We start from the raw sequence: 21,878 nt of genomic DNA on the forward strand, positions 1-21,878 counted from the left end.
TTTCACCTTACTGCTACTCACCCCACTCCGACGATTCTATCACTGTTGCAAGCACAGAATACTAAGACATGCTTCTGCGAACTCAACTTCATCAGTGTTGCCTGCCCCGCGAAAAAAAGTATCGCCCCCTTTTTTGACATTCACTTTGTGTTAGGAATTATTATGCTGAGTCTATGGTTAATCTTAGTGTTTCTGGAAATGTAGCGTAGAAAGTGATGAAACAAGGCATCACTTTCTATTGAGATGCAGAATAAAACAGACTCAGTCCTCTCCACGGGTCAAGTGGCTAGTGTGTGCCCATTTGATGCATCGGCTCCCGGGTTCGATTCCTGCTTGGAAAGCCTTGAAATTTAAACGCATTACGATGATTCAGATTCTCCTTAAACTATAAGTCTACGTTTCGTATAGCTTCAGTGCTAAAAAGTGACTCTAAACTCGAACAAAGTAAAGGAGGTTTTGTAAGTTGATTGTATGGAAACCCAAGTTAAAAGAATATATTTAGTGTGTTTAAGTAAAGAAAGTTAACTTATGAATAATGCAGAGTTTATAGATGTTACTGGTGCTGTGAATAGGTCTGATTAGATGTATCTTGTTTGATAATTGCTGAGCGCTTTTATTAAAGTATTGGCTACCTTTAAGATATTACGAGGCACTAGAATTACTCGAAGTAAAATAAAACTTCTGCAACCACTATATCATTCAAGAGGGATTAAGGAACATGGTGACTTCGTAATAGAGCCCTCCTTATAACTCGGGTTTGACGGGTCCCTGATTCGATCCCTGACCACGCCAGCTTTGGACAACATCGAGTCTGTGGTTTTCTCGGGGTTATCCATTTCCTCCCACATGTTAATTCCACCAATATTTCATAATCATTCATTTTTATTGATCATTTACCTCCTTAAGCTTAAAGGGCATAACCATCGGACGTAAGACTATATATTTCATATTATCCAAAATCATATATACTTGTAAGCAGATGTTTCATTACCATTAGCTGTATTAGGCTGATTGTACCGATTATTTCTATACCTGTTATTTCTAAAATCAATATTGTTTACATTATTTCTAGTTACATCACCATTGAATCTGGAATCACAATTTTCAGTATTTGTACCTGGTTTTATACTGATGTTACGTATAGAAAATGTATTGTTAGAATTATTGCGTATATTCTTATTTCCACTATACTGTACAGACTGTTGATTTTCATAATTTTGAACAATAAACAGTAAATGATAAAAAACTTGTGAGCAGATTGATCTTATTATATATACTGGTGGAAACATTTTGAGAACACCCTATAGAAAATCAGTTCTGGCCCAAGGTTCGTAAACAAGAAGCACATGATTGTAGGCGATAATGATCCCAACATGATGCCCTAGGAAATTTCAGAAGATCTTACACACGGTATTAAAGCAAGTAGCGGTGTTAAATATGTACCATATGAAGGAGTCTGGTTTCTATGGTGTGAAATTTTGTCAATTAATATTGAAATGAGTAGTGGTAGTAGATTTCACCACTTTCAATTTTAGTAGAGAAATTAGAGAGGAGATGGAATGTATTTTTGAAATGGCTTAATTGATTGCAAAAAACAGCTTATCGCTATCTATTACCGTTTTTACTTTATAACGATCAACGTAAGACCTAAAATAGTTGATTTGTGTAGCTTCCGTTGTGAATAGAGTTAGAAGAAAAGACGGTACATAATCTTATAATGCCAAATCGGTTCAAAAAAAAAAAAAGCTTCTCGTTGTCTCTGATTATTTTTTGCTTTATGTAAGTCAATATTGAAACTGGAAATGTTAGTGGATTTCTATCACTTCTGGGTTTATTAGAGAGTTAAGGATGAAGATGAAATTTATCTTTGGATGTTTAGTCGGTTGCAGAAAACCGCTGCTCGCTATCTGTTACCGTTTTTGCTCCAGAGTAATCAACGTTAAGACCGGAAATAGTTTGTTTCTACCACTTCCGGTTTGAATATCACTTCCATAAGAAACTCGATTCCTAACTTTTGAGTTTCTACACCCTGACCAAAATTATTGATAATTTATCTATTATTATTATTATTATTATTATTATTATTATTATTATTATTATTATTATTATTATTATTATTATTATTTGAGATTTCCACTGAAGCTTTAAGTATATGAAAATATATTGCTGAATACGTTTTGAGCTTATACGACCACTAATAATGGATACTCGTTAAAGTATCCGAAATTAGGATATTAGTTTCTTAGGAGTACCAAAAAGGTTAGTACTAATTGTAGTTTTAGCTACTTCAGCGTGAAAAATACTATAATCTTGTATTTTATTGACCATTGACACTTTATTAATGCATACACTTTTAGTTTTTAATTATGTGGAAAATCTACGAATAGTATCCTTCAAGTGTACCAAAATAATAATAATAATAATAATAATAATAATAATAATAATAATAATAATAATAATAATAATAATAATAATAATAATAATAATAATAATAATAATAGATAAATGTTTTGATGTTCCACTTGCCAAAGAGATCTGACGATGAAAGAAACAACTATATTTTGTTGAAACGTAAGCATATGAATTCAAAACCAAATAAAGTCGGATGAGACATTAAAAAAAAAACATATCAGTTATTACGTGTTTATTTCAATGGAAACTTCACAATATATATAACAGAGAGTGTTAGATTAGGGAGAAAAATCCAGTGTTCAAAAGTTTACAAAAATGATTTCCGAGACTTAGATCGTCCAATTTCAAAGTAATCGAGCAAAGTTTAGTGCATCTATACTATGTAGGTTTAATGTCATGTCTTTGTTTAAAATGAAATGCAATTCACTTTCAAAATAGTACATTTTATTTTCTTGTAGGCATTAATTCTCAAAAGTTTGTTCTAGGATTTATTCGTTGCAAGAAAAAGGCGAAACTTCTACAACTGTGGAAGAACTACTGAGTGCCATGAGTCTAAGATTCTTAAACGTTACAAATGTATCAACATATGAAGCATTCAAGGAATATGGTTTCTCACAGAGAACTATTGATGAATTAGTCATGGCATCACTTCGAACAAATTACGGACAGACAACTAAAGTACATAAATTTGTTGGTAAGTATGTATAGCTTATTCTTGACGTATACCTTGAAACAATGTTAGACGAAGATAATTGAATTAGCGAAAAGAGATCAGTTCAAGTTTATTGAGTATTACAACTAGGGGCACTCTAAATTGTAGAGCAATTGTGTAAGGTAATAATTTTACAAATTGTAATGAGAGGGCTTATTTCAAGATAGTAATTTTACGAAATGTGATAAGAGAATTTATTTCGTATGTTTATAGTCCCATTTGAGGGAGCGAAATTATTTCAGAAAGATGTGTCAAACTTGGACAGATTACAATTGATTTTTTCTTTGTAAACAGTTAACTTAATTCGAAATAGTGAAAAATATAGGTTAGTATAGTTATAAGGGAATAAAAGATGCCGAAATATTTTTTAAATCTTTCCTTCCGGAAGGAACACGCTACCTACTTTCATATTGTTGTACTGTGCATGTGTTGGATGTTAGCAACGGTACTGTATTGACAAAAAAGGAAGAAAAATACTAATCACCTCCCTATTAAGCTACCATCCTACATAACAACCACTCAAATTTTCTTTCTTCACAGTGACAAATGAGTTTTAGTACTAGATATTTTTGTTACAAGAATGGTACGAACTGAAAATGAAATCGTCACACAGCTATGATCTTTAAGGTGGAGACTAGTGATTAACAAAAGTGAATGTGTGTGAGAGAGTTGGTGGAGTAAGAACATAAGAAGAAACAGCTGAGTAAACACACGGGCACGATGTAGTTCACCACAAATTTACATGGCCTGAGATCGAACCAAGGACTCCTCAACACAGAGATGAGCGCTCTACCAACTGAACCATCGTGACCCCGTGAGAATAATATGGTAAAGATGTGTTCAGAGTGGTGGTCACAATATTTAAACTGATAATACAAAACTGGCTTCACATTCCCGCATACCCTTACGTGAGGATTTTCCAAAATGTTGGGAAAAGCAGAAATATTTTGTTCGTTTCTTTAGATTTTATGATCCTGAATCTTCGCAACTTATAAAAAAAAATTAACATCATTTTGTTGTAAATAAGCAAAGAAAAAGAAATTACACTTATCTGTTTCTAAGAGCATGCGCTACCAGAAAATGGTATCATAGTTTATATTCCCATTTAAGAATTTTGATCCAAATCCAATATGGCGGATTTCAAGATGGCCTCCGAGGTCTTCAGTTCTCTTCCACGTTTGCCTCATCTTCCACGTACTGTTATCAAAGTTTTAAACCCTGTTAAGTGAAGTTGTAAACTCAGATAAAAACCATATAATTATAGAAATGTCTCTTATTTATCTATCAAGCGTTCCGTTTGATGACGTATTTTCGGAATCATCACAAGCGTTAATTAAGATAGCCGACTTTTTAACGTAAAATGTCGGGATATATTTGGTACGTGGTAAGATTTGAAAGTTTGCTTGGACAATCAGTTCAGTTTCTGTTGAAGACTCGTCAAATCTGCTGTGCTAATCAATCCATAGACTTTTATTGATCGAGAAATTCATTCAACTGCAGTATTACTTGTGGAATCGAGTTATAGTTTTAAGCAGATGCAGTATTTTACAGAACTTCGAAAAGAAATGTATCAATTTTTGCAGTTGACTTTTTCGCTTTGATCAGATCAGAAATCATAATCTTAATGTAAAATGTCACATATTCATTCTGTAATAAAATTAAATCTCCTTCCATTGATGTACAGTGTATTTATTGTCATACTATTTCAAGAGGATGTCTACCTGTCGTCAGAGGCTTCAGAATCTCCATAAAGTAACATGTAAAATTTAATTCATAAATATTTTACAAAATACTGCACTTAGAAACGTGCAATTTTCTATACGAATGCCAAAGAACAATACAAAGTAGATGGTTATCTCAATTTTAAACTTAATGACTGAGATTAATTGTAATAATTACTTCCATAATGAGGGAATCACTACTGCAGGTAAAGGATCAAAAGATCACTTTCATACTTCATAAATTACTACGGGTGAAATTCTTTGAAGAGCACATGCTGGGGAGGAATGCATTGTGTCAATTTGAGGAGCGAAACTCGTGTCTACCACCTTCATTTTCATAATCATTTACGCCTTGAGCAGCCTTCCTTCCCACTCCTACCCACACTTCCCTACTGAGTTCCTACAACTTTACGACGGCAACTATAGAACAAGATAATGATCTTTGAAACCTCAGTATCGAACATACGTTTCCGATTGCTTTTCTACATCTTTTGTTGATTCAAGCGGACGGATTCTCCTTCGAACGGCTTTCACCCCTTCCACTGACAACTATACAACCAAAGAAAGTCTAAATGTTTCTTATTTGCCTATTTGTTTTGTTGTCTGGATGGATAGTTTCTTTTCGTTTTATATTATTCATCACAGAAAACCAGAGTATGATGTTTCTGCGGTTAGAACGAATTAATTGTATGCAGGGGTGGCAAAAAACAATCTTGAATAACTAGTTTGGTTTACCAAAACTCCTTTATATATTTACCATACCCGTGTATGCATGTCTGTCCGTGTGTGTGTGTGTGGAATAAAACACACTAAATAACCACTTCCTGGATCATCACCAAATTTGGTCAAAATATAGTGTCAAGAGTCAGGAATTGAGTTTGTTTTTAAAACCATGTACTCTAACCGGAAGTGGTTTAAATAATTAAGTGATTCAAATTAACTATAATTTCTGGTTTCAATAAATATTGATCTACGTAGAGAAAAAACGGTAAAAAATAGATGAAAGCGGTTTCCTCCAATCGAGTAGCTCTCAAGCGTCTCAAGTCTACCTTTCATCTCCTCTTTTGATTTGATCCTACTCCACAAAGTATATTTTTTACAATTGAGGCAGTGCTATTATAAAGTTGGAACTAACTAAGCAGCAGCAGAAAATCGTAAGAAGCAAAGAGTTCAAATTGTCGTGTTCGTCCGTTCTGGCGTTTACAAGAAAATCTGTCTGCTCTGCAGAAACGAAGGAAACAAATAGGATGAGGGTGACACCCCGCGGCGTTCTACCACACCCATTGGGAAAGGACTTGAGAGGGGGAGGGGAGAAATCCCTGCCTGTCAGCAACACATCTGTTCGTGAAGACCAAATTGGAGCAGACACCATCAACCACTATGTAATATATAGTCCACTACAATGTTACCAAAAAAAGTTCATTACTCGCGATCTACGTCATTAAGCATGAAATTGAAACAACTATTTAATTTCTATTGATTTTCTGTATTCATATGGAAAATTTTAAGTTGTTGAGTACCATACTTCGTTAGATATTGATGAAGTAAAATGTACATGCTATCTTATGGGAACTGAGAAACCAGTGGTAAAAGGTAAAAGATCCCCTTAACAAGTTTTACTGTGTTACGTGTTCGTGTTCTATAGCAGTGATGCCCAATATATAATGCATTGCAAGCAGGATGAAATAAGAACCACGTTTGGGGTTATCTTCCATTTACCTTGGCTTGATTCTCCCCGAGGCGACAGTTCTCTGAATGTGCATAAATTGTCTGAATCTTTGTTCTGTTCTGTGTATCCTGTTCTTGTTTCATGTGTCTAGGTCCTTCAGGATCTGAGCTATGAACATTTGAAAGTAACTCTATGAAATCTTTGCACTTTTTTGAGAGTCGTCCTGGTACCAAAACCCTTACATTACAGATCGAGCATGGTAAACAAAAGGTTAAAGACAATATTTTCCACATCAAAAACCAAGACTCGATTCAGGTGTATTATGATAGCAAACTACACTCTTTGTGTTACGCATCAAGTTTCAGAAGTAGCAGTGTCACGTTTATACCACGTGAAGAAAATGGGTTTGTGTGGTGTAATATTTTCTTAATATTGAAAATGGAAGTAGTAGTAGATTTTTATTACTTCCGGTTTTGGTAGAGATTAGAGTGGAAATGGAATATATTTTTGGGACGCTTAATTGATTGCAGAAAAGAGGTTCTTGGTGTCTATTATAATTTTTACTCTTAAGTGGCTGCTTTTTGCTACTTCTAGTTTGAATAGAGTTAAGACAGAAGATGGTACCTGTTTTTAGAACGCTAAATAGATTCTGCAAAACCGCTTCTTGCTATCTGTTACCGTTTCTGCTGTCTCTAATATTCAACATTAAAACCAGAATTAATGTATTTCTACCACATCCAGTTTGAATATCACCTATATCAACTAACCCGAATCTTAACTCGTAATCTCCTACAACCTGGCCAACCGGGCGGACGGACAGAGTAAATAAATATGTAAAGGAATTTTGGTAAACCAAACTCATATATTTTCGAAGTCCCGATGGAACATATTCGTGGGCCGCCATTTGGCCATCACTGTTCTAGAACAATCCTTAGGATCTTAATCTAACTTCGTCCTTCTTGCTTGTGTGGAGCCGGCAGCATAATTGAGTGGTCTAAGGCATTAGACTGGTAGCCACAAGGTGTCTGTTACGAGTTCGAGTCCCCCTTAGGGTGAGAGTTTCTCATCATTATCTCTCGCTTAAGGTGGATTACTAGGTGTTCTTGGTGCTATGCTAAACGCTGCTTGAATAGTGCAGCGTTGTCGAGTGTTACTGATGACAGATAATAAAGGAAGTAATGATGGAATTCTGCTTGGATACTTACTGAAGAAATTAGTTTTCGACCCTTACCGCAATTGACAGCTAAGTTTAGCTTCTCAAACTGCAACGTTAGAATCTAAGAATTTTGTTATGCTGACTACCATAGTAAACGTTCAAAATTGGTAACAACGCATTATGGCGTTCTGCGCAAGTTTCTTCTCAAAATCTACTTCCTTATATGTAAATTAATATTTAATTAAAGTATGAAACATAACACGGAAAACAGTCAAACAATATATCTATTTCGTAATGAGATCTTACTTTAAAATAGTTTACACATACAAATAAACATTTCATAAAACTGAGCACTTCTAGTAAGATCTAACAGCAAGTGCCATCTTGTAAAACGAATCAAATATATATTTTTATTTGTTACCCTTTTTAATGTCAGAAAACACAACCATATGAATCAGTGTCTTGTGTTGTAGTTGAAACATAACTCTATCTTATAGTACAATATCTATAATATGTAACGTTTCATTGCCCAGTAATTAAGGGAATGAGCTAAAATATGTATTGACTTTCGGGTCGTAATCCACCTTAAAGGTCGAAATCGTAATACATAAAACTCAAAATAAATGCGTAACTTTTTTTTTCTAAAGGATTCTGAATATTTGGAAGTTCAGAAATTGATAAATGGAAAGCTTGTGATTAGAAAAAAAAAAAATGTTTGTTTCTACCTTCCATCCCGGATAGGAGAATCAAACAAGATTCTGTTTCAGAAATTGTCTGGTCTCTTTTCGTTCTTCATTTGATTGTTCCCCTCAAAAATTTCAAACAGAAGGACACTATATATCGTATGAGTTGAACGGTACTCATCCGTCTGGATCAAACTTGGCATGTTGAGAGACTGACGAATTCAGTACGCATATAAAATATTACGCAATGCATACCTTTTGTTCCCGAGTCAAAACTGGAATTTAAACCTACGTAAATGCTTCAAATAAAAATTTAAAATAATAAGAATTGCCTATTAGTACAAAAATATATGTAAAAGAAAAACCCTCTTATTAAACGTTCACTTGAAGTATAAGGTAAATGAAATAATGAAATTATGTTGTAAACACGCTTGAGTAAAGATTTGCTTTAAAGAATCGTTAAAGGACGAGTCTTTTTCGTAATTTAGTACATCAATGTGTCTTCTTCTGCTACTAGACTGCCTACTAAAACATAGCTACAGAGTTCTAATAATAAATATTATCCAATAGCTTCTGTAAGGAAACCTTGAGAATTAAGTACTAAACACAATTGCCAACAATAATGATTTTCACTGCAACTCTTATTCACAAGTTTTATTTTACAGGATATGTGTCAGTAGCTGGCGCAGAGAGTGGATTATGGTCAGTGCGTGGAGGGAACAAACAAATTCCACAAGAACTTCTGCGACTTTCGAAAGCTAATCTTCGTCGTGCTCAAGTAACAAAAATCACTCTTCTAGAATCTGGAAAGTTCAATTTAAACTTCACACCAATGACAGAAGTATTACAGGATGACGAACAAACAACACAGAACAAAATAACTACGTACGATATTGTAATATTTGCAACACCATTAACAAAGGATAAATCAAAGATAACATTCAATAATTTTCCGGTTTCTTTCAAGTTTCCCGGCCATTATCATAGAACTGTATGTACATTCGTGTATGGTTCTCTCAACTACACACATTTTAAATTTCATGATGAAAGTGATGCACTAAGCGAAATATTAACAACTAAAGACGGTTTATTTTTCAATTCTATTGGAACAGTTTTGCCTGTGGATTACGATGGGGAAACAATATCACCCTCACATATGTGGAAGGTCTTTTCGCAATCTCCTTTGCGGAAACAGGAGTTAGATGCATTATTCAGTAAAAGGCAATATACAACTGTTATAGATTGGTTAGCCTATCCTCATTATATGTCCAATAACGATTTGGGTAGTTTTGTTTTGTCCAAAAATTTATTTTATATAAATGCAATTGAATGGGCTGCTAGTGCAATGGAAATGAGTGTTATTGGTGCTAAAAATGTGGCATTACTTGCCTACAAATCTTGGTTTGGTAAAGATTATGGAGATAAAATCCATGATAGCATTAATAGTTATGCACATGCGCGTGTGCATCATCAAGAATTATAGTGTCGGATTACGAGCTGAGTAAAAGCATTGAAAGACAAAAGGAACAAATCAGTCATTAGTTATCTGAGTGATATTTGCAGAGAGAGAGGATGAGGAGAGAATTTTTCTTCGCTCCATGTTTTTATTTGTTTCATATGTTCTGAAAATTGTTCCCTGGTAAAATAATAATATGAGGGAGAAAAACATTCCCTTTATTTATAGAAATATTTGGATGAGCCTGTGCCAATTTCATCATAGAAATGAATTCAAGTTTTATTGATTAAAACCATACACGACTGTAAGCATTGATAATTTTTCTTTTCTGTAAGGGTGTAGAATCTACGTTTGGTATAAGTACAAGCGAAGTCATTCGAAATATTCATTGCACTTCTCAGGTACTCTATAATAGAGTTTTATTGTGGCCATTCTGTTATTTTCTTTTTTTAATTATCTCGGAGCATTGATGTCTTTCATCCACTCATATGTAAAATTCAATAAATATCACACTGATCATAATTGTCGAGCAAATCAGGATAGTTTGATAGGAAATGCAATTACTCACCATAGGAATAATCATACTGCTTTCTAAATACTTCTAAGCAATAAATCACCATTGTTACTACTTATAATCATTGTTATACATTTTATATACAGTAGTATTGTTGGATATACTCTTCTGTACTCTATTTTATTATGAAAAGTGGTTGTAAAAATACTTGAAATAGATAGTTGAGACACAAGAATTTGACATTTTCCCACTTTGTACAATCTAGTCGTGCCATTAAGTTCTCATGCACAGAGTAGGGGAAGAAAATTACAACTAAGCGAGAATACGAATGTTTACAGACCAAGGTTGTGGGCATATATTGCTAGCATAGACATTCTAAATGATCGCCATGGCCATTCAGCGACGGTAACCCTATTCAAACAGAATTTACTGCATACCCGTGCGAAGCGACTGGTTCAGAGAGTCAAAAAGGGTAGCTTGACGTTTGGACCATGGCCCCCAAACACAACAGTAAACAACGGTTAAGGGGATTTAGATCTGGACTATCATGTTCTGAAATTTGACTCATCATTAGCGAAGTCCGGTATTTGCCGTGAAAGAGTGATTAAAAGTTTTCACACGCGCCTCCAACAGTATCATCATAAACCTTAGCTAATTATTTCACTCTCATTTTCACGAAGTAAATCTATAATACGATTGTAATACACTCTACCACACCATCACTGACGCCTTGTGATGAATACATTCAATTATTTTCACAAGTTCGGAAGCTTTAGCGGATTTTAAGATAATACTCTATCGTTTTGACTGTTAAAACTTTTTCTGGACACTGAAAATCTTACTAAAGTTTAAAAAGTATATTCCTGATGACAATTTTGTGCATCCTGCTGAAGCAGCGATTTTGTTTCGCATCCCACTACATTTTTACTTGAATTCGTTGTGTACTTTAGTGTATCTTTTTACTTAACAAAATAATAATAGGTAGAGCTATTACGCCATAAAGAGTTGGACGTGTACTACTTTAGACGGCCCGATCGGGTAGGTAATTTTGTGTACCTCTCGTGATAGAAAGTAAGTTTATCCTTAGAAAAAAAGTAGAAGAAATTTTGGACAATGATATTACTTAAAAATGAACAAGAATATCGGTAAAAATAATATGAAAGATTTCAAACTAAATGATGTAGATTGCATGTACTAAATCTAGTGCCTTTTAGATATAATATCTCTTCATTGCACCAAATGTGTTTCAACTATGAATTTATCTCACAGATATATTGTAGCCAATTGTGTACTTATCCTTTTATAACCTTATCTATTTACATTATCAAAACTGGGTTATATAATGTTATATAGGTTTAGTAATACTGTTATAGCTTTAATAATACTGTCATGGTTTTATACTAATTGCCTTACGAACGTGGATTAGCTGATCGACTGGGATTAATGGCACTGCATCTACCTTGTAAACAAAAGATTTTTGGGTTAATACCTTAGATCCGACCGTTCTGACTGAAATTTCCATTTTCTGTCAAGGCCGAGGCATTTCTTGTCACATCTAGAGCAAGAAAACTTAAAAAGATAGTCGCAGTCTTACATTTAAAAGCCTAGAAATTTCTCGTAAGGATGTCAGAAAATATTTCATTCGATCGGTTAAACAACAAAATAGTTATCAAGTAAATTACTTTCCTGTTTGTATCAATGTAATAAAACAAAACTACCTACTGTTGTGCACTAGCAATAGCAAATGGCACCTACGAATCAAAATCACGTGGCGTAAGGTGAAAACTATATAATGAACGCGCGTGAGCTCTAATGTGCCTATACTTTTATGACGCATGTGAAAGATAAGGTTTGGCAAATTATACTGTACATTCTTGCCAGGTGAATCATTCCTTTGGGAATTCCATTTTGTCGTTTATTAAATGCAACGCTACAAGTGTTAGTAAAGGAAGACAAAATTCAGGAACATCTAGTCTTGCCGCGACCTTTCTTACTACATATTGTGGTATGACTGTATAAGGTAATAACATCAATGTTTTGATATTAAATAAGGGCCCTTTACATCACGACAATATTTCAGATTGAATTTAATTATAGGAAGAGTTCTGTATCTCATGTAGATTAATATGGGACCAGCACAAATCAGTGATAGAAAACTGCATACTTTTTTCGACTAATTGTTGTAATATTGTGGACATGTGTAATGTTAGTTTTGCTGGAAACCTAGGGCATACAACAAATAAACAGATGTAGAAATAAGATTTTTTTGAAACCTTTTGAATCTAGTAGGGAAATTTGATAATTGTAAGTGTGTATAATTGAAGAAGATCGATATAAATTGTAATTTTTTAAAGTTCTAAAAGTTCTTGCATCGTATAAGTTTTACACAAATGTTTTATTTACAAGTTTTGAGCTTGAAATCATTTTCCAGCCTAATCAGGTTTGATAATTGAAGTACTTACTGTATATAGCCAATATACTTAATAGTATATGTAAGTTGTGACATTGCAAATCTGTGATAATATTGTTGATTGCTAATAGAATATGCAGCTTGTATCATCACAAATCTGTGATAGTATAGTTGATTGCTTGTCTGTTACTAATAAACTTATTTTCATTATTATAATTATTAGTTTATTTATTTACTTTCACGTAACACAAAAGAAAAGTCCGAAATCCCTACGAGTGAAAGTAGAAGCAATTTCGATAATTGGTCAAAATTATTTTTGGAAAAGTGATTGGAAATGAGAGGAATTGATAGCACGATACACTCAGGGAAAATATATAGTCACAGAATCAATAACAGACCTAATAATTATAATGACACAACACTAATTAGACTGTCTGTCTAAACTCCTAAAAGAAACTCCTAAACAATATCTACATCGAAAAAAGGAAAATGTTTGAATCCATCTTCATCTCTCGTTCCACCATCTCTCATTCTCCACTTGCTGCCACTTTACACTTCTTGTTTTATCTTTGTTCCCGATCTTTCTTTTGCTCATTTGTCTGCCATTTCTAACTCTTCAGTGATCTTTGGTATTCTGTTGTCTCCATTCTTGAGTTGAGTTGATTTTGGGTTTAACGTCCCGTTCAGCAGCGAGACTATATGAGACGTGGACCTACTGATTAACGTGGAGTCCGAACCACATGAACTCCCGCTGGGAATCGATCCCGGGTCTCCCACGCCAAAGGCGCGTGCGCTAACCGCTTAGCCACGGAGGAGCTCAGTCTTCATTCTTCTGAGGTGTCCAAACCATTGTATAGATTTCTCCATTCTTTTTCTTAAACTTTCTTCCCCAATTTCTTGACCTATGACGTTATTTCTTGTATTTCCCAAAATTGTTCATAAGAATTTCATCTCCGACGCCTAAAGCCTGCTTCAGTCATTATCGGTCATTACCCATGTCTCCGCTGCGTATGTTACTATCAATACAAGCTATGACTTATACAGTGGTAATTTTATTTTCCTTAGCATTGTCTCATCCCATAGTGGTCCTTTTACCTGTTGGTATGTGAGTTGAAATAAGCACTGACCTTAATGTTTACTTTGAATCTATAAATATGTATCGTATAGCGTCCATTGGCACATAGTGAGCTATTTCCATCACGCGATTGAATAGAAGCCTTGATCTGCTGATGAAGTAAAACCGTGTTGTTTTCCAAAATATCTAGAAACTAGTAATTGTTTGACTACTATAAGAAACACGATGTAGTAAATTTAAATGATAAATTTAATCTGAATATGGGAATGTTTGAGCAAACTGAATACATATGCTTATAGTCGCTTCGGAAGAAACATGAAGCACATAATCTTCGCAGCATATTGTACAGATTAATTATTAACAGAAGATACAATATCCTTATTTTTTTTACTCTCCTCGTTACATTTTTACAGGAGTTATAGTACAGTCTATATGGCATGTGTATTATGGACAAGCACCGAACTGGAGTGAAAATATGTAGGTGGTCAGAAAGTGGACTGGGTAGCATAGTGATTAATGCACTGATGCTGTAAACCGGAGGTCTGGGTTCTTGTCATTCGGAAAATTGTTGAATCGCACCTAAGAGGATATGGTATGAAAGGATAGGTTATTCCGCTAATTTATCATATAATAGTTTTTATGCAGTAGTTCTAGAAATGTTTTCTTAAATTTCGACGATACTGTGCGATGGTTTGTGTGTTCTGGAAGAAGGGTAACTTTTTTTTTTAACTCTATGTTCGAACCCAGGGATTCTGTATTTATAATCGCCTTTTGATTCTTTATATAAGCCTTATTCCTATTTTAACCTATCATATTGTTCCTTCATAGAAAGCTGATCGGTTTATATCGGACTGATGTTCAGTGTGTGAAAGACCATGTAGCCACCACTGGTCGTGTTCTGTCAGACCACTAGTATTATGGACTATCGCAACAAATTACGTTGGAGCATAGGCATAAGAAGTCCTCTCTATCCGATTCCTCTCTCCAGGTTTTCCATCGTTTGGAATCATTATGGATTGTTTGAAATAGGCAGGTGACACCTTCACGTTTTTATCCACTTCCAACTTAACCTCGCAACCGTATCTGGTGACAATCCTGATTGCCTGGGGAAATTTTCTCAACACTGGCACCGAAATTCTGCACGCCCCTTCCCAGAGTGTCACGGTACGTAACGCCTGAATGTTACCATTAAACCTGAGATAAATGTAGGCCTCATCCAATGTAACAACAGTTGTCTGTTTTGACTTCGCAAAGCGCTTTTCGTACAGTTTGTCTTACATTGACCAATGTGGTGTAGGAGGTGCTTCTGAATTCGGTACTTACATATGCTCAGTCCAAAACGGTGACAAGTGTTGTCGCTGGCAATGAGCTGCACCAGATTTAATATCTGGGTCATGTCATGTTGAAATGATGGATTCTTCTGGTCTGTCAGTTGATAAATTCTATGAAGCATCTCAGGCGAAACTTTCGCTAGTAATCTCGAACATGCCCTTCCTGTTAGCGAGGGGCCCTCGGTCCTGCATGGGGCCCTCTTCAATATCTTTAGCTGTGTTCCCCACGATGATTAAACCATTTTCTCAACATTGTTTTACTATTAGGTTGTAGATAAATGTGTGTGGAAAAAAGTTTGTCCCCATCTCAATAGCATTTTACTTCCAGTGGAGTTATAAAAGCACCAACACGGCACTCTGGCACCTGCAAGCACAGACATCACACTCATAATGATCCCAGTCTCATGTTTTTGGCGAAACTGCACGTAACTGCTGCATTGCCTAATCGACTGGATATAAACCGATCAATTTTCTATACTCTTGATTATGACGGTCGCATATGCCGTCAAAATGAAATGGAGAAACATTTCCTTTCTTTAATGGAAAATATAATTACTATATTTTATCTTAGATTTTTCGTTCACATCTTAACACTTTTTTCTTATGTTGTAATGTATCTGTTCCTTACGTGTCATAATTTATTGTTGTTGTTTAATAAATACCAGCTTATTATTTCCTACGACCTAGCGTACTGATTACTAACAAATGCTTCATCTAGAATATTCTCAGTGACAAACTGATGGTGATATTTAGGTGAAGGGTGACATGAAGTACAACTGACCGCGATGGCTTAGTGGTAGGGCGTTCACCACTGGTGCGTGGGGTCCCTGGTTCGATCCCAGCTCGCGCCAAGTGGACTTCATGATGGACAAACAGTGTGTGTGGGGCTCTTAGGTTCTCCGGTTTCCTCCCACTTTATTCATTCCACCATTGCATTCATTTCTCATTATCACAGTCTCCTTCAGCCTAGCCGGCATAACCGTGGGACGTAAAACTTAAAGATTTCATCTCATTTCATTTTTAATATCGTATTCGGTATATTAGTATCAGGGGCGGCTTTAGGATTTAATTTTGGGTAGGCTCGCTCGATTAATTAATAACAGTAGGAAATTACTTTTACAGTAGTGGTTGATGCTATTTGTTAAATAATTATCTACCATTAATATAAATAGTAGAAAATATATTTACTCTTTATTGTATATTTTAGCGTTTATATATTTTTCAAAATTTTTGGGTAGCGGGCCGCCACTGACTAGTAGTCCTCAAAGTTTAGTGCACTGTTGCATTGTATTTTCAGTGATATAATTTGAATGAGGCCATTCGTATTTGATGCAGGCGGGGCCAAAAGGTGAAGCCTCAATAGAATTTACCAGGTTTGACCCAGAGCAATAACTATTTTGTTTCAAATGCTCAATGAAAAATAAACTTGTGCCATACAATAGGCAATGTTAAGAAAAAGTTCAATACTTTCAATTGGTAAGGTAATTTACCAACAATTTCTCTTCTATTAGTTATTCCTGTAGAATTCTAGTATTACCCTCTGGACTTCCCTTGGAGCCTTACCCTGGATGGTTATAAAATAAAATAAAAAGCAGGTGAGCACTTTCTGTAGGGCTACAATTATTAAATTTGGTATGATTGTAGCTTTCCAGAACTAACCGACAGGAAAATTGCCAAAAGTGAATATTTTTAATTTTTAGGAGGTCTAAGGAGGGGATGAAGAATTTCTCTATGTTATTTAAACGTGCCTTTCTTTGGGCTTATCATGTTTTAGGTACTTAGAATTGGAATAAAAACTTGACATTCGGTATGCTTGTACGTTTTCGGTAGCACTACTTAAATCAATACAAATAAAAAATTCCAACTTTAGAGTAGTTTTATAGGGAACTGAAAAATCTTTTGCCATGTTATTTATATGGGACACCTTTTACACCCCCAAATTATTGACCACTTCCTTTAGGGCTACAATGTTTAAATTTGATATGATTGTAGCTTTTCGGGACAAACTTACATGAAAATTGCCAAAAGTGAATATTTTTAATTTTTAGGGGGTCTAAAGAGGGCATGAAGAATTTCTCTATGCTATTTAAATGGGCTTTTTTTTTTTAGGATTATAATCTCATGTTTTAGGTACTTAGAATTGGAATAAAAACTTGACATTCGGTATGCTTGTACGTTTTCGGTAGCACTACTTAAATCAATACAAATAAAAAATTCCAACTTTAGAGTAGTTTTATAGGGAACTGAAAAATCTTTTGCCATGTTATTTATATGGGACACCTTTTACACCCCCAAATTATTGACCACTTCCTTTAGGGCTACAATGTTTAAATTTGATATGATTGTAGCTTTTCGGGACAAACTCACATGAAAATTGCCAAAAGTGAATATTTTTAATTTTTAGGGGGTCTAAAGAGGGCATGAAGAATTTCTCTATGCTATTTAAATGGGCTTTTTTTTAGGATTATAATCTCATGTTTTAGGTACTTAGAATTGGAGTAAAAACTTTAAATTCGGTATGCTTGTACGTTTTCGTTAGCGTTACGTAAGTGAATCATCAAAAATAAAAATTTCCAACCGTAGAGTGGTTTTATGGGGAACTGAAAAATCTTTCCCATGTTATTTATATGCGACGTGTTCTAACCCCAAAATGTTTAGGCACTTCCAGCAGGATTAAAATGATGAAATTTGGCATGATTGTATCTTCCAGGACTAACCGACGGGAAACTTGCCAAAACTGAATTTTTTAAATTTCTTACGGGTCTAAAGGAGATGAAGAAATTCCCATGCTATTGAAATGGGCGTTTTCTTGGGATACAAAATCTTATCTTTTAGATAGTTGAAATAGGAAAAGAAACGATAGAATTGTGGGTTCAAGAGGTGCGAGGCCGTAGGCCGAGCAAAGACAGTGTATGGGGGGCGAAGCCCCTGGATGGGCAAATTCAGGAAATATGAAGAGCAAGTTCACAAAATTTACTGTTGATGCAAAGACCGATAAATAAGAAATGCGAGGCCATAGGCCGAGGAAACTAGAGGGGCTGGGGGCGGAGCCCCCAGCTAGCATAAGGTAGTCAATGGATAAAATGAGAGGAACGAACAAAAAGAGGTGCAAAAATATATTGAACTACATGGTTGCTAAAGTGTCTCATTGACAGTATAGTTTCTGTGAAACACTAAAGAGGTTGTCGATTCTTTTATTTGTAAATGCAAGTTGCCCACTACTGTTTATTGTGGCAGTATTTACTTTACTTAATAGTCTGATCAATTTACTAGAAACCCTAAAAAGAGTACAACTTACCAGATTAGTATTCGTTCAACCATCTTTTACCCTTGGAACAGCTATGATGCGACATGGAATGGAATCATATAGAGATCGTGAATGGTAGCAATTGGAATATTACACCATTCTGCGTGAAATGCATCACTTAGTTCCGTAAGAGAGAATAGAGGAAGGTGGAGATCTGCACCGGATACAGTCCAAAACGGACCCACAGATGTGTTGAATTATGTTCAGGTCCGAGAATTAGACGGGCCAGGGGAGGTGTTAAACTTCATTCTGATTTCTCTAAAGAACGCCGAAAGAGCTCCAGCTGTGTATGAGGTGGGGCTGAAAAGTTCCTGGTTTTGTTCCCTTTAAATTGAAGTACACAAATAAAGCCAATTGAATCCTAATTGTACAGCATCTGTCATTGCAAGTAGAAGATGAAATGGAAGAGGCACGAGGAAGTTTCGCGTCGTGGAAGTAGAGGACTGTTATGAAATTCTTATGGTTCCCGGGAAAGTCTGCAAAGGAAATTTATACAGTGATGTGCCAAACACTGGGAGAGAAATGTCCTTCATACAGCTGTGTAAGAACGTTTGATATCACGTTTGAAGACAAGCCATTTCACAGTGGAAGATGAGCCCCGAAGTGGACGCCCGTTAACATTAATGATCAGGAAACATGCGATGCTGTTCATGTGCTGATTCTTGAGGATCATCGAATATCCGCCAAAAAGATTGTCCAGATACTGGATATCTCCAGGGAGCAAATTGGTTATATTATCACAGTCCTAAACATACGCAAGCTTTCGGTGAAATGAGTGCCGAAATTTTTTGAGTGCGGATCAAAAGAAGGAGCATGTCAAAGCATCCAAAGCCACCTTGGTCCATTTTGAAAAGACAATTGCCTTTTTGGCTAGACTAGTGACAGAGGATGCAACCTGACTCCATATTTATGATCCCGAAACAAAGGAACAGTCAAAGGAATGATACAATAGTGGTTCCCTTCGCCCCAAAAAGTTCTGTACCCATGAATCGACCAAAAAAATTCTGGTGCCCCTTTTCTGGGACAAACATGGCATTATAGTGGTGGACTACAGTAGTATTGGCCCCACCCTACCGCACTCTTAATAATCCAATTTTGGGGCCACATGGACCATAGTGAATGAATCAGGGATGCTTTGGCCCTGGATTGCGTCACCTATTGAAATTTTGCTTATGCTTATTCAGGGGCCATGCACGTTGGTGTAAATGAGTCAGAGGTACCTTGGCCCTGCTATGACGTCATTGAATTGGGAGTTTTGGATCAGAGGTCATGATGATTCTTTAAAATTACTAAAAATATGGTCTTGATGATTCATTATGTTATGAAATAGTATAGGTTTACGAATGCTTTTTTCTTTTTTCCCTTTTATGGTATAAAATTTGGAGATTGTTATATCTTTGATGAGATGGACTAACACTGGTGCAAATGAAATCTTTAGTTTTACGTCCCACGGTTATGCCGGTTAGGCTAAAGGTGACGGTGACGATGAGAAATGAATGAAAGTGTGGGAGAAAATTGGAGTATCCTGAGGATAATGTTGCCCACCACAAAACTATTTTCGCGGGGTTTGAACCAGGGACCAACTACAGCAAAGGTGAACGCTCTACCACTGAGCCACCACGTCCCTTACTGGTGCGAGTTAATGTGTTTGTTTGACGTTGGGGTGACCTTATTTCAATCTTGATTATACAATTTGGGATCCCCACATGGACCATAGCGAATGAATTAGAGATGCTTTGGCCCGGGATTGCATTACCTATTGAAATTTTGCTTATGTTTACTCAGGGGTCAAGGATCACTCAGGACACATAAGATCACCTTGATTTACATCAGGAGTTGGGGGGGAATAGGACCTCGTTCCCTTTGATGAGTATAAAAATATTAAAATTTGGACTTTTGTTTAGCTTATCCTATTATTTGATGAGACATTTTCGTTATATAATAGAGTACAATGGTTTACTTTTTAAATTTGGAAGTCATCGTTCCCTTTGATGATTATCGATTTTGGAGCCTTATTACGTTATATGGAGGCGTAATTTAAAATTATTTCCTTAAATTTGTTAAGTACTTTGTGATCCACTTTGTTCCGTTTCAGGGGTGAACATGGATACCTTACAATCGTCCCGAGTTCGATTCTTGGTGCTAGTTTAGGAAATGTTGAATTTAACGTCCCCAGCGAAAATGATGGTGATGAGAAATGATAGGACGAAACAGGGGAAAACATGTTCCCTTTTAGGGGTACAAAATTGCCAAAATATAAACGTAAGCAATACGTTGTACCACGTGTTTGGTCTTTTGGTCCAATTTATCCTCTTGGATGAGGTCCTATTACCTTATATAGTTATATGGGCATATACAGGGGTTGATTACCTTTCATAAGATATGGGTATATTTGTGCACCCCTTTAAAATTTAGATGGAATACTTTGCCCCCCCCTTCAATTTTGGAAATTGCCCAATTTAAACATTTGGTATAATAGTATAGGATCCTAATATATATTATTATAAATTTGGGTGGTCCACCTCTTTCCCTTTTAGGGGCACAAAATTACCAAATTTTACTACAACCACGTATTTGGTATTTTGGCTCATTTTATCACCTTGGATGAGGTCCTATTACCTTATATAGTTATATGGACGTATACAGATGTCCATTTCCTATTATAAGACATAGGTACATTTGTGCACCACTTTAAAAATTTGGGAGGAGTACCATTGCCAATCTTTTAAATTTTGGAAATTTTCCAGTTTAAGCATTCGGTATTATACTACGGACTATAATATGTATCATGATAAATTTGGGTGGTTCACTTCGTTCCCTTTTAGGGTACAAAATTGCCAAAATATAAACATAAGCAATATGTTGTACCACGTGTTTGGTTTTTTGATCCAATTTATCCTCTTGGATGAGGACCTATTACCTTATATGGTTATATGGTCATGTATAGGGGTCTATTCCCTATCATAAGACATAGGTACATTTGTGTATCCCTTGAAATTTTTGGGAATGGTACCTTGGCCCACCCCTTAAGTTTTAGAAATTGCCCAATTTAAACATTTGGTATAATAGTACTGGACCCTAATATATATTACTATAAATTTGGGTGGTCCACCTCGTTCACTTTTAGGGGCCATTTTGTTCCGCTTTAGGGGTGAACATGGATACCGTACATGTGTTGCAATCGTCCCGAGTTCGATTCTTGGTGCTAGGTTCAGGAAATGTTGAATTTAACGTCTCCGCGAAAACGATGATGATGAGAAATGATAGGACGAAACATGAGAAAAACATGAACTTACTTGACTGAGGATTGAAGCAGGGACCTCACACATTAGTGACAAACGCGGATGGGATGATGTGATTTTGGACCTAATTAGTAACTCTCGTTTCCGTTCATGGATTAAATAAAAAGATGACTCTTTGCTTAAATCTGAT

At 35.6% G+C, this 21,878-nt stretch overlaps 1 protein-coding gene across 4 annotated transcripts in view; it reads left to right on the forward strand.

Annotated features, from left to right (window-relative positions):
• The window catches only part of LOC145673275 (prenylcysteine oxidase 1-like), a 30,010-nt gene extending 17,061 nt beyond the window's left edge, over positions 1-12,949 (forward strand). For all 4 annotated transcript variants that reach the window (XM_081742819.1, XM_081742822.1, XM_081742818.1 and 1 more), the window contains exons 5-6: positions 2,898-3,106; positions 9,019-12,949. In XM_081742819.1, coding sequence (XP_081598945.1) covers positions 2,898-3,106; positions 9,019-9,836 — 1,027 coding nt within the window. In that variant the 3' untranslated portion in view covers positions 9,837-12,949. The remainder of the gene's footprint in view (positions 1-2,897; positions 3,107-9,018) is intronic.
• Positions 12,950-21,878: the final 8,929 nt, after the last annotated feature.

Source organism: Thermobia domestica, chromosome 16 (genome assembly GCF_964235325.1).
Source record: "Thermobia domestica chromosome 16, izTheDome1.hap1.1, whole genome shotgun sequence".
NCBI lineage: Eukaryota > Metazoa > Arthropoda > Insecta > Zygentoma > Lepismatidae > Thermobia > Thermobia domestica.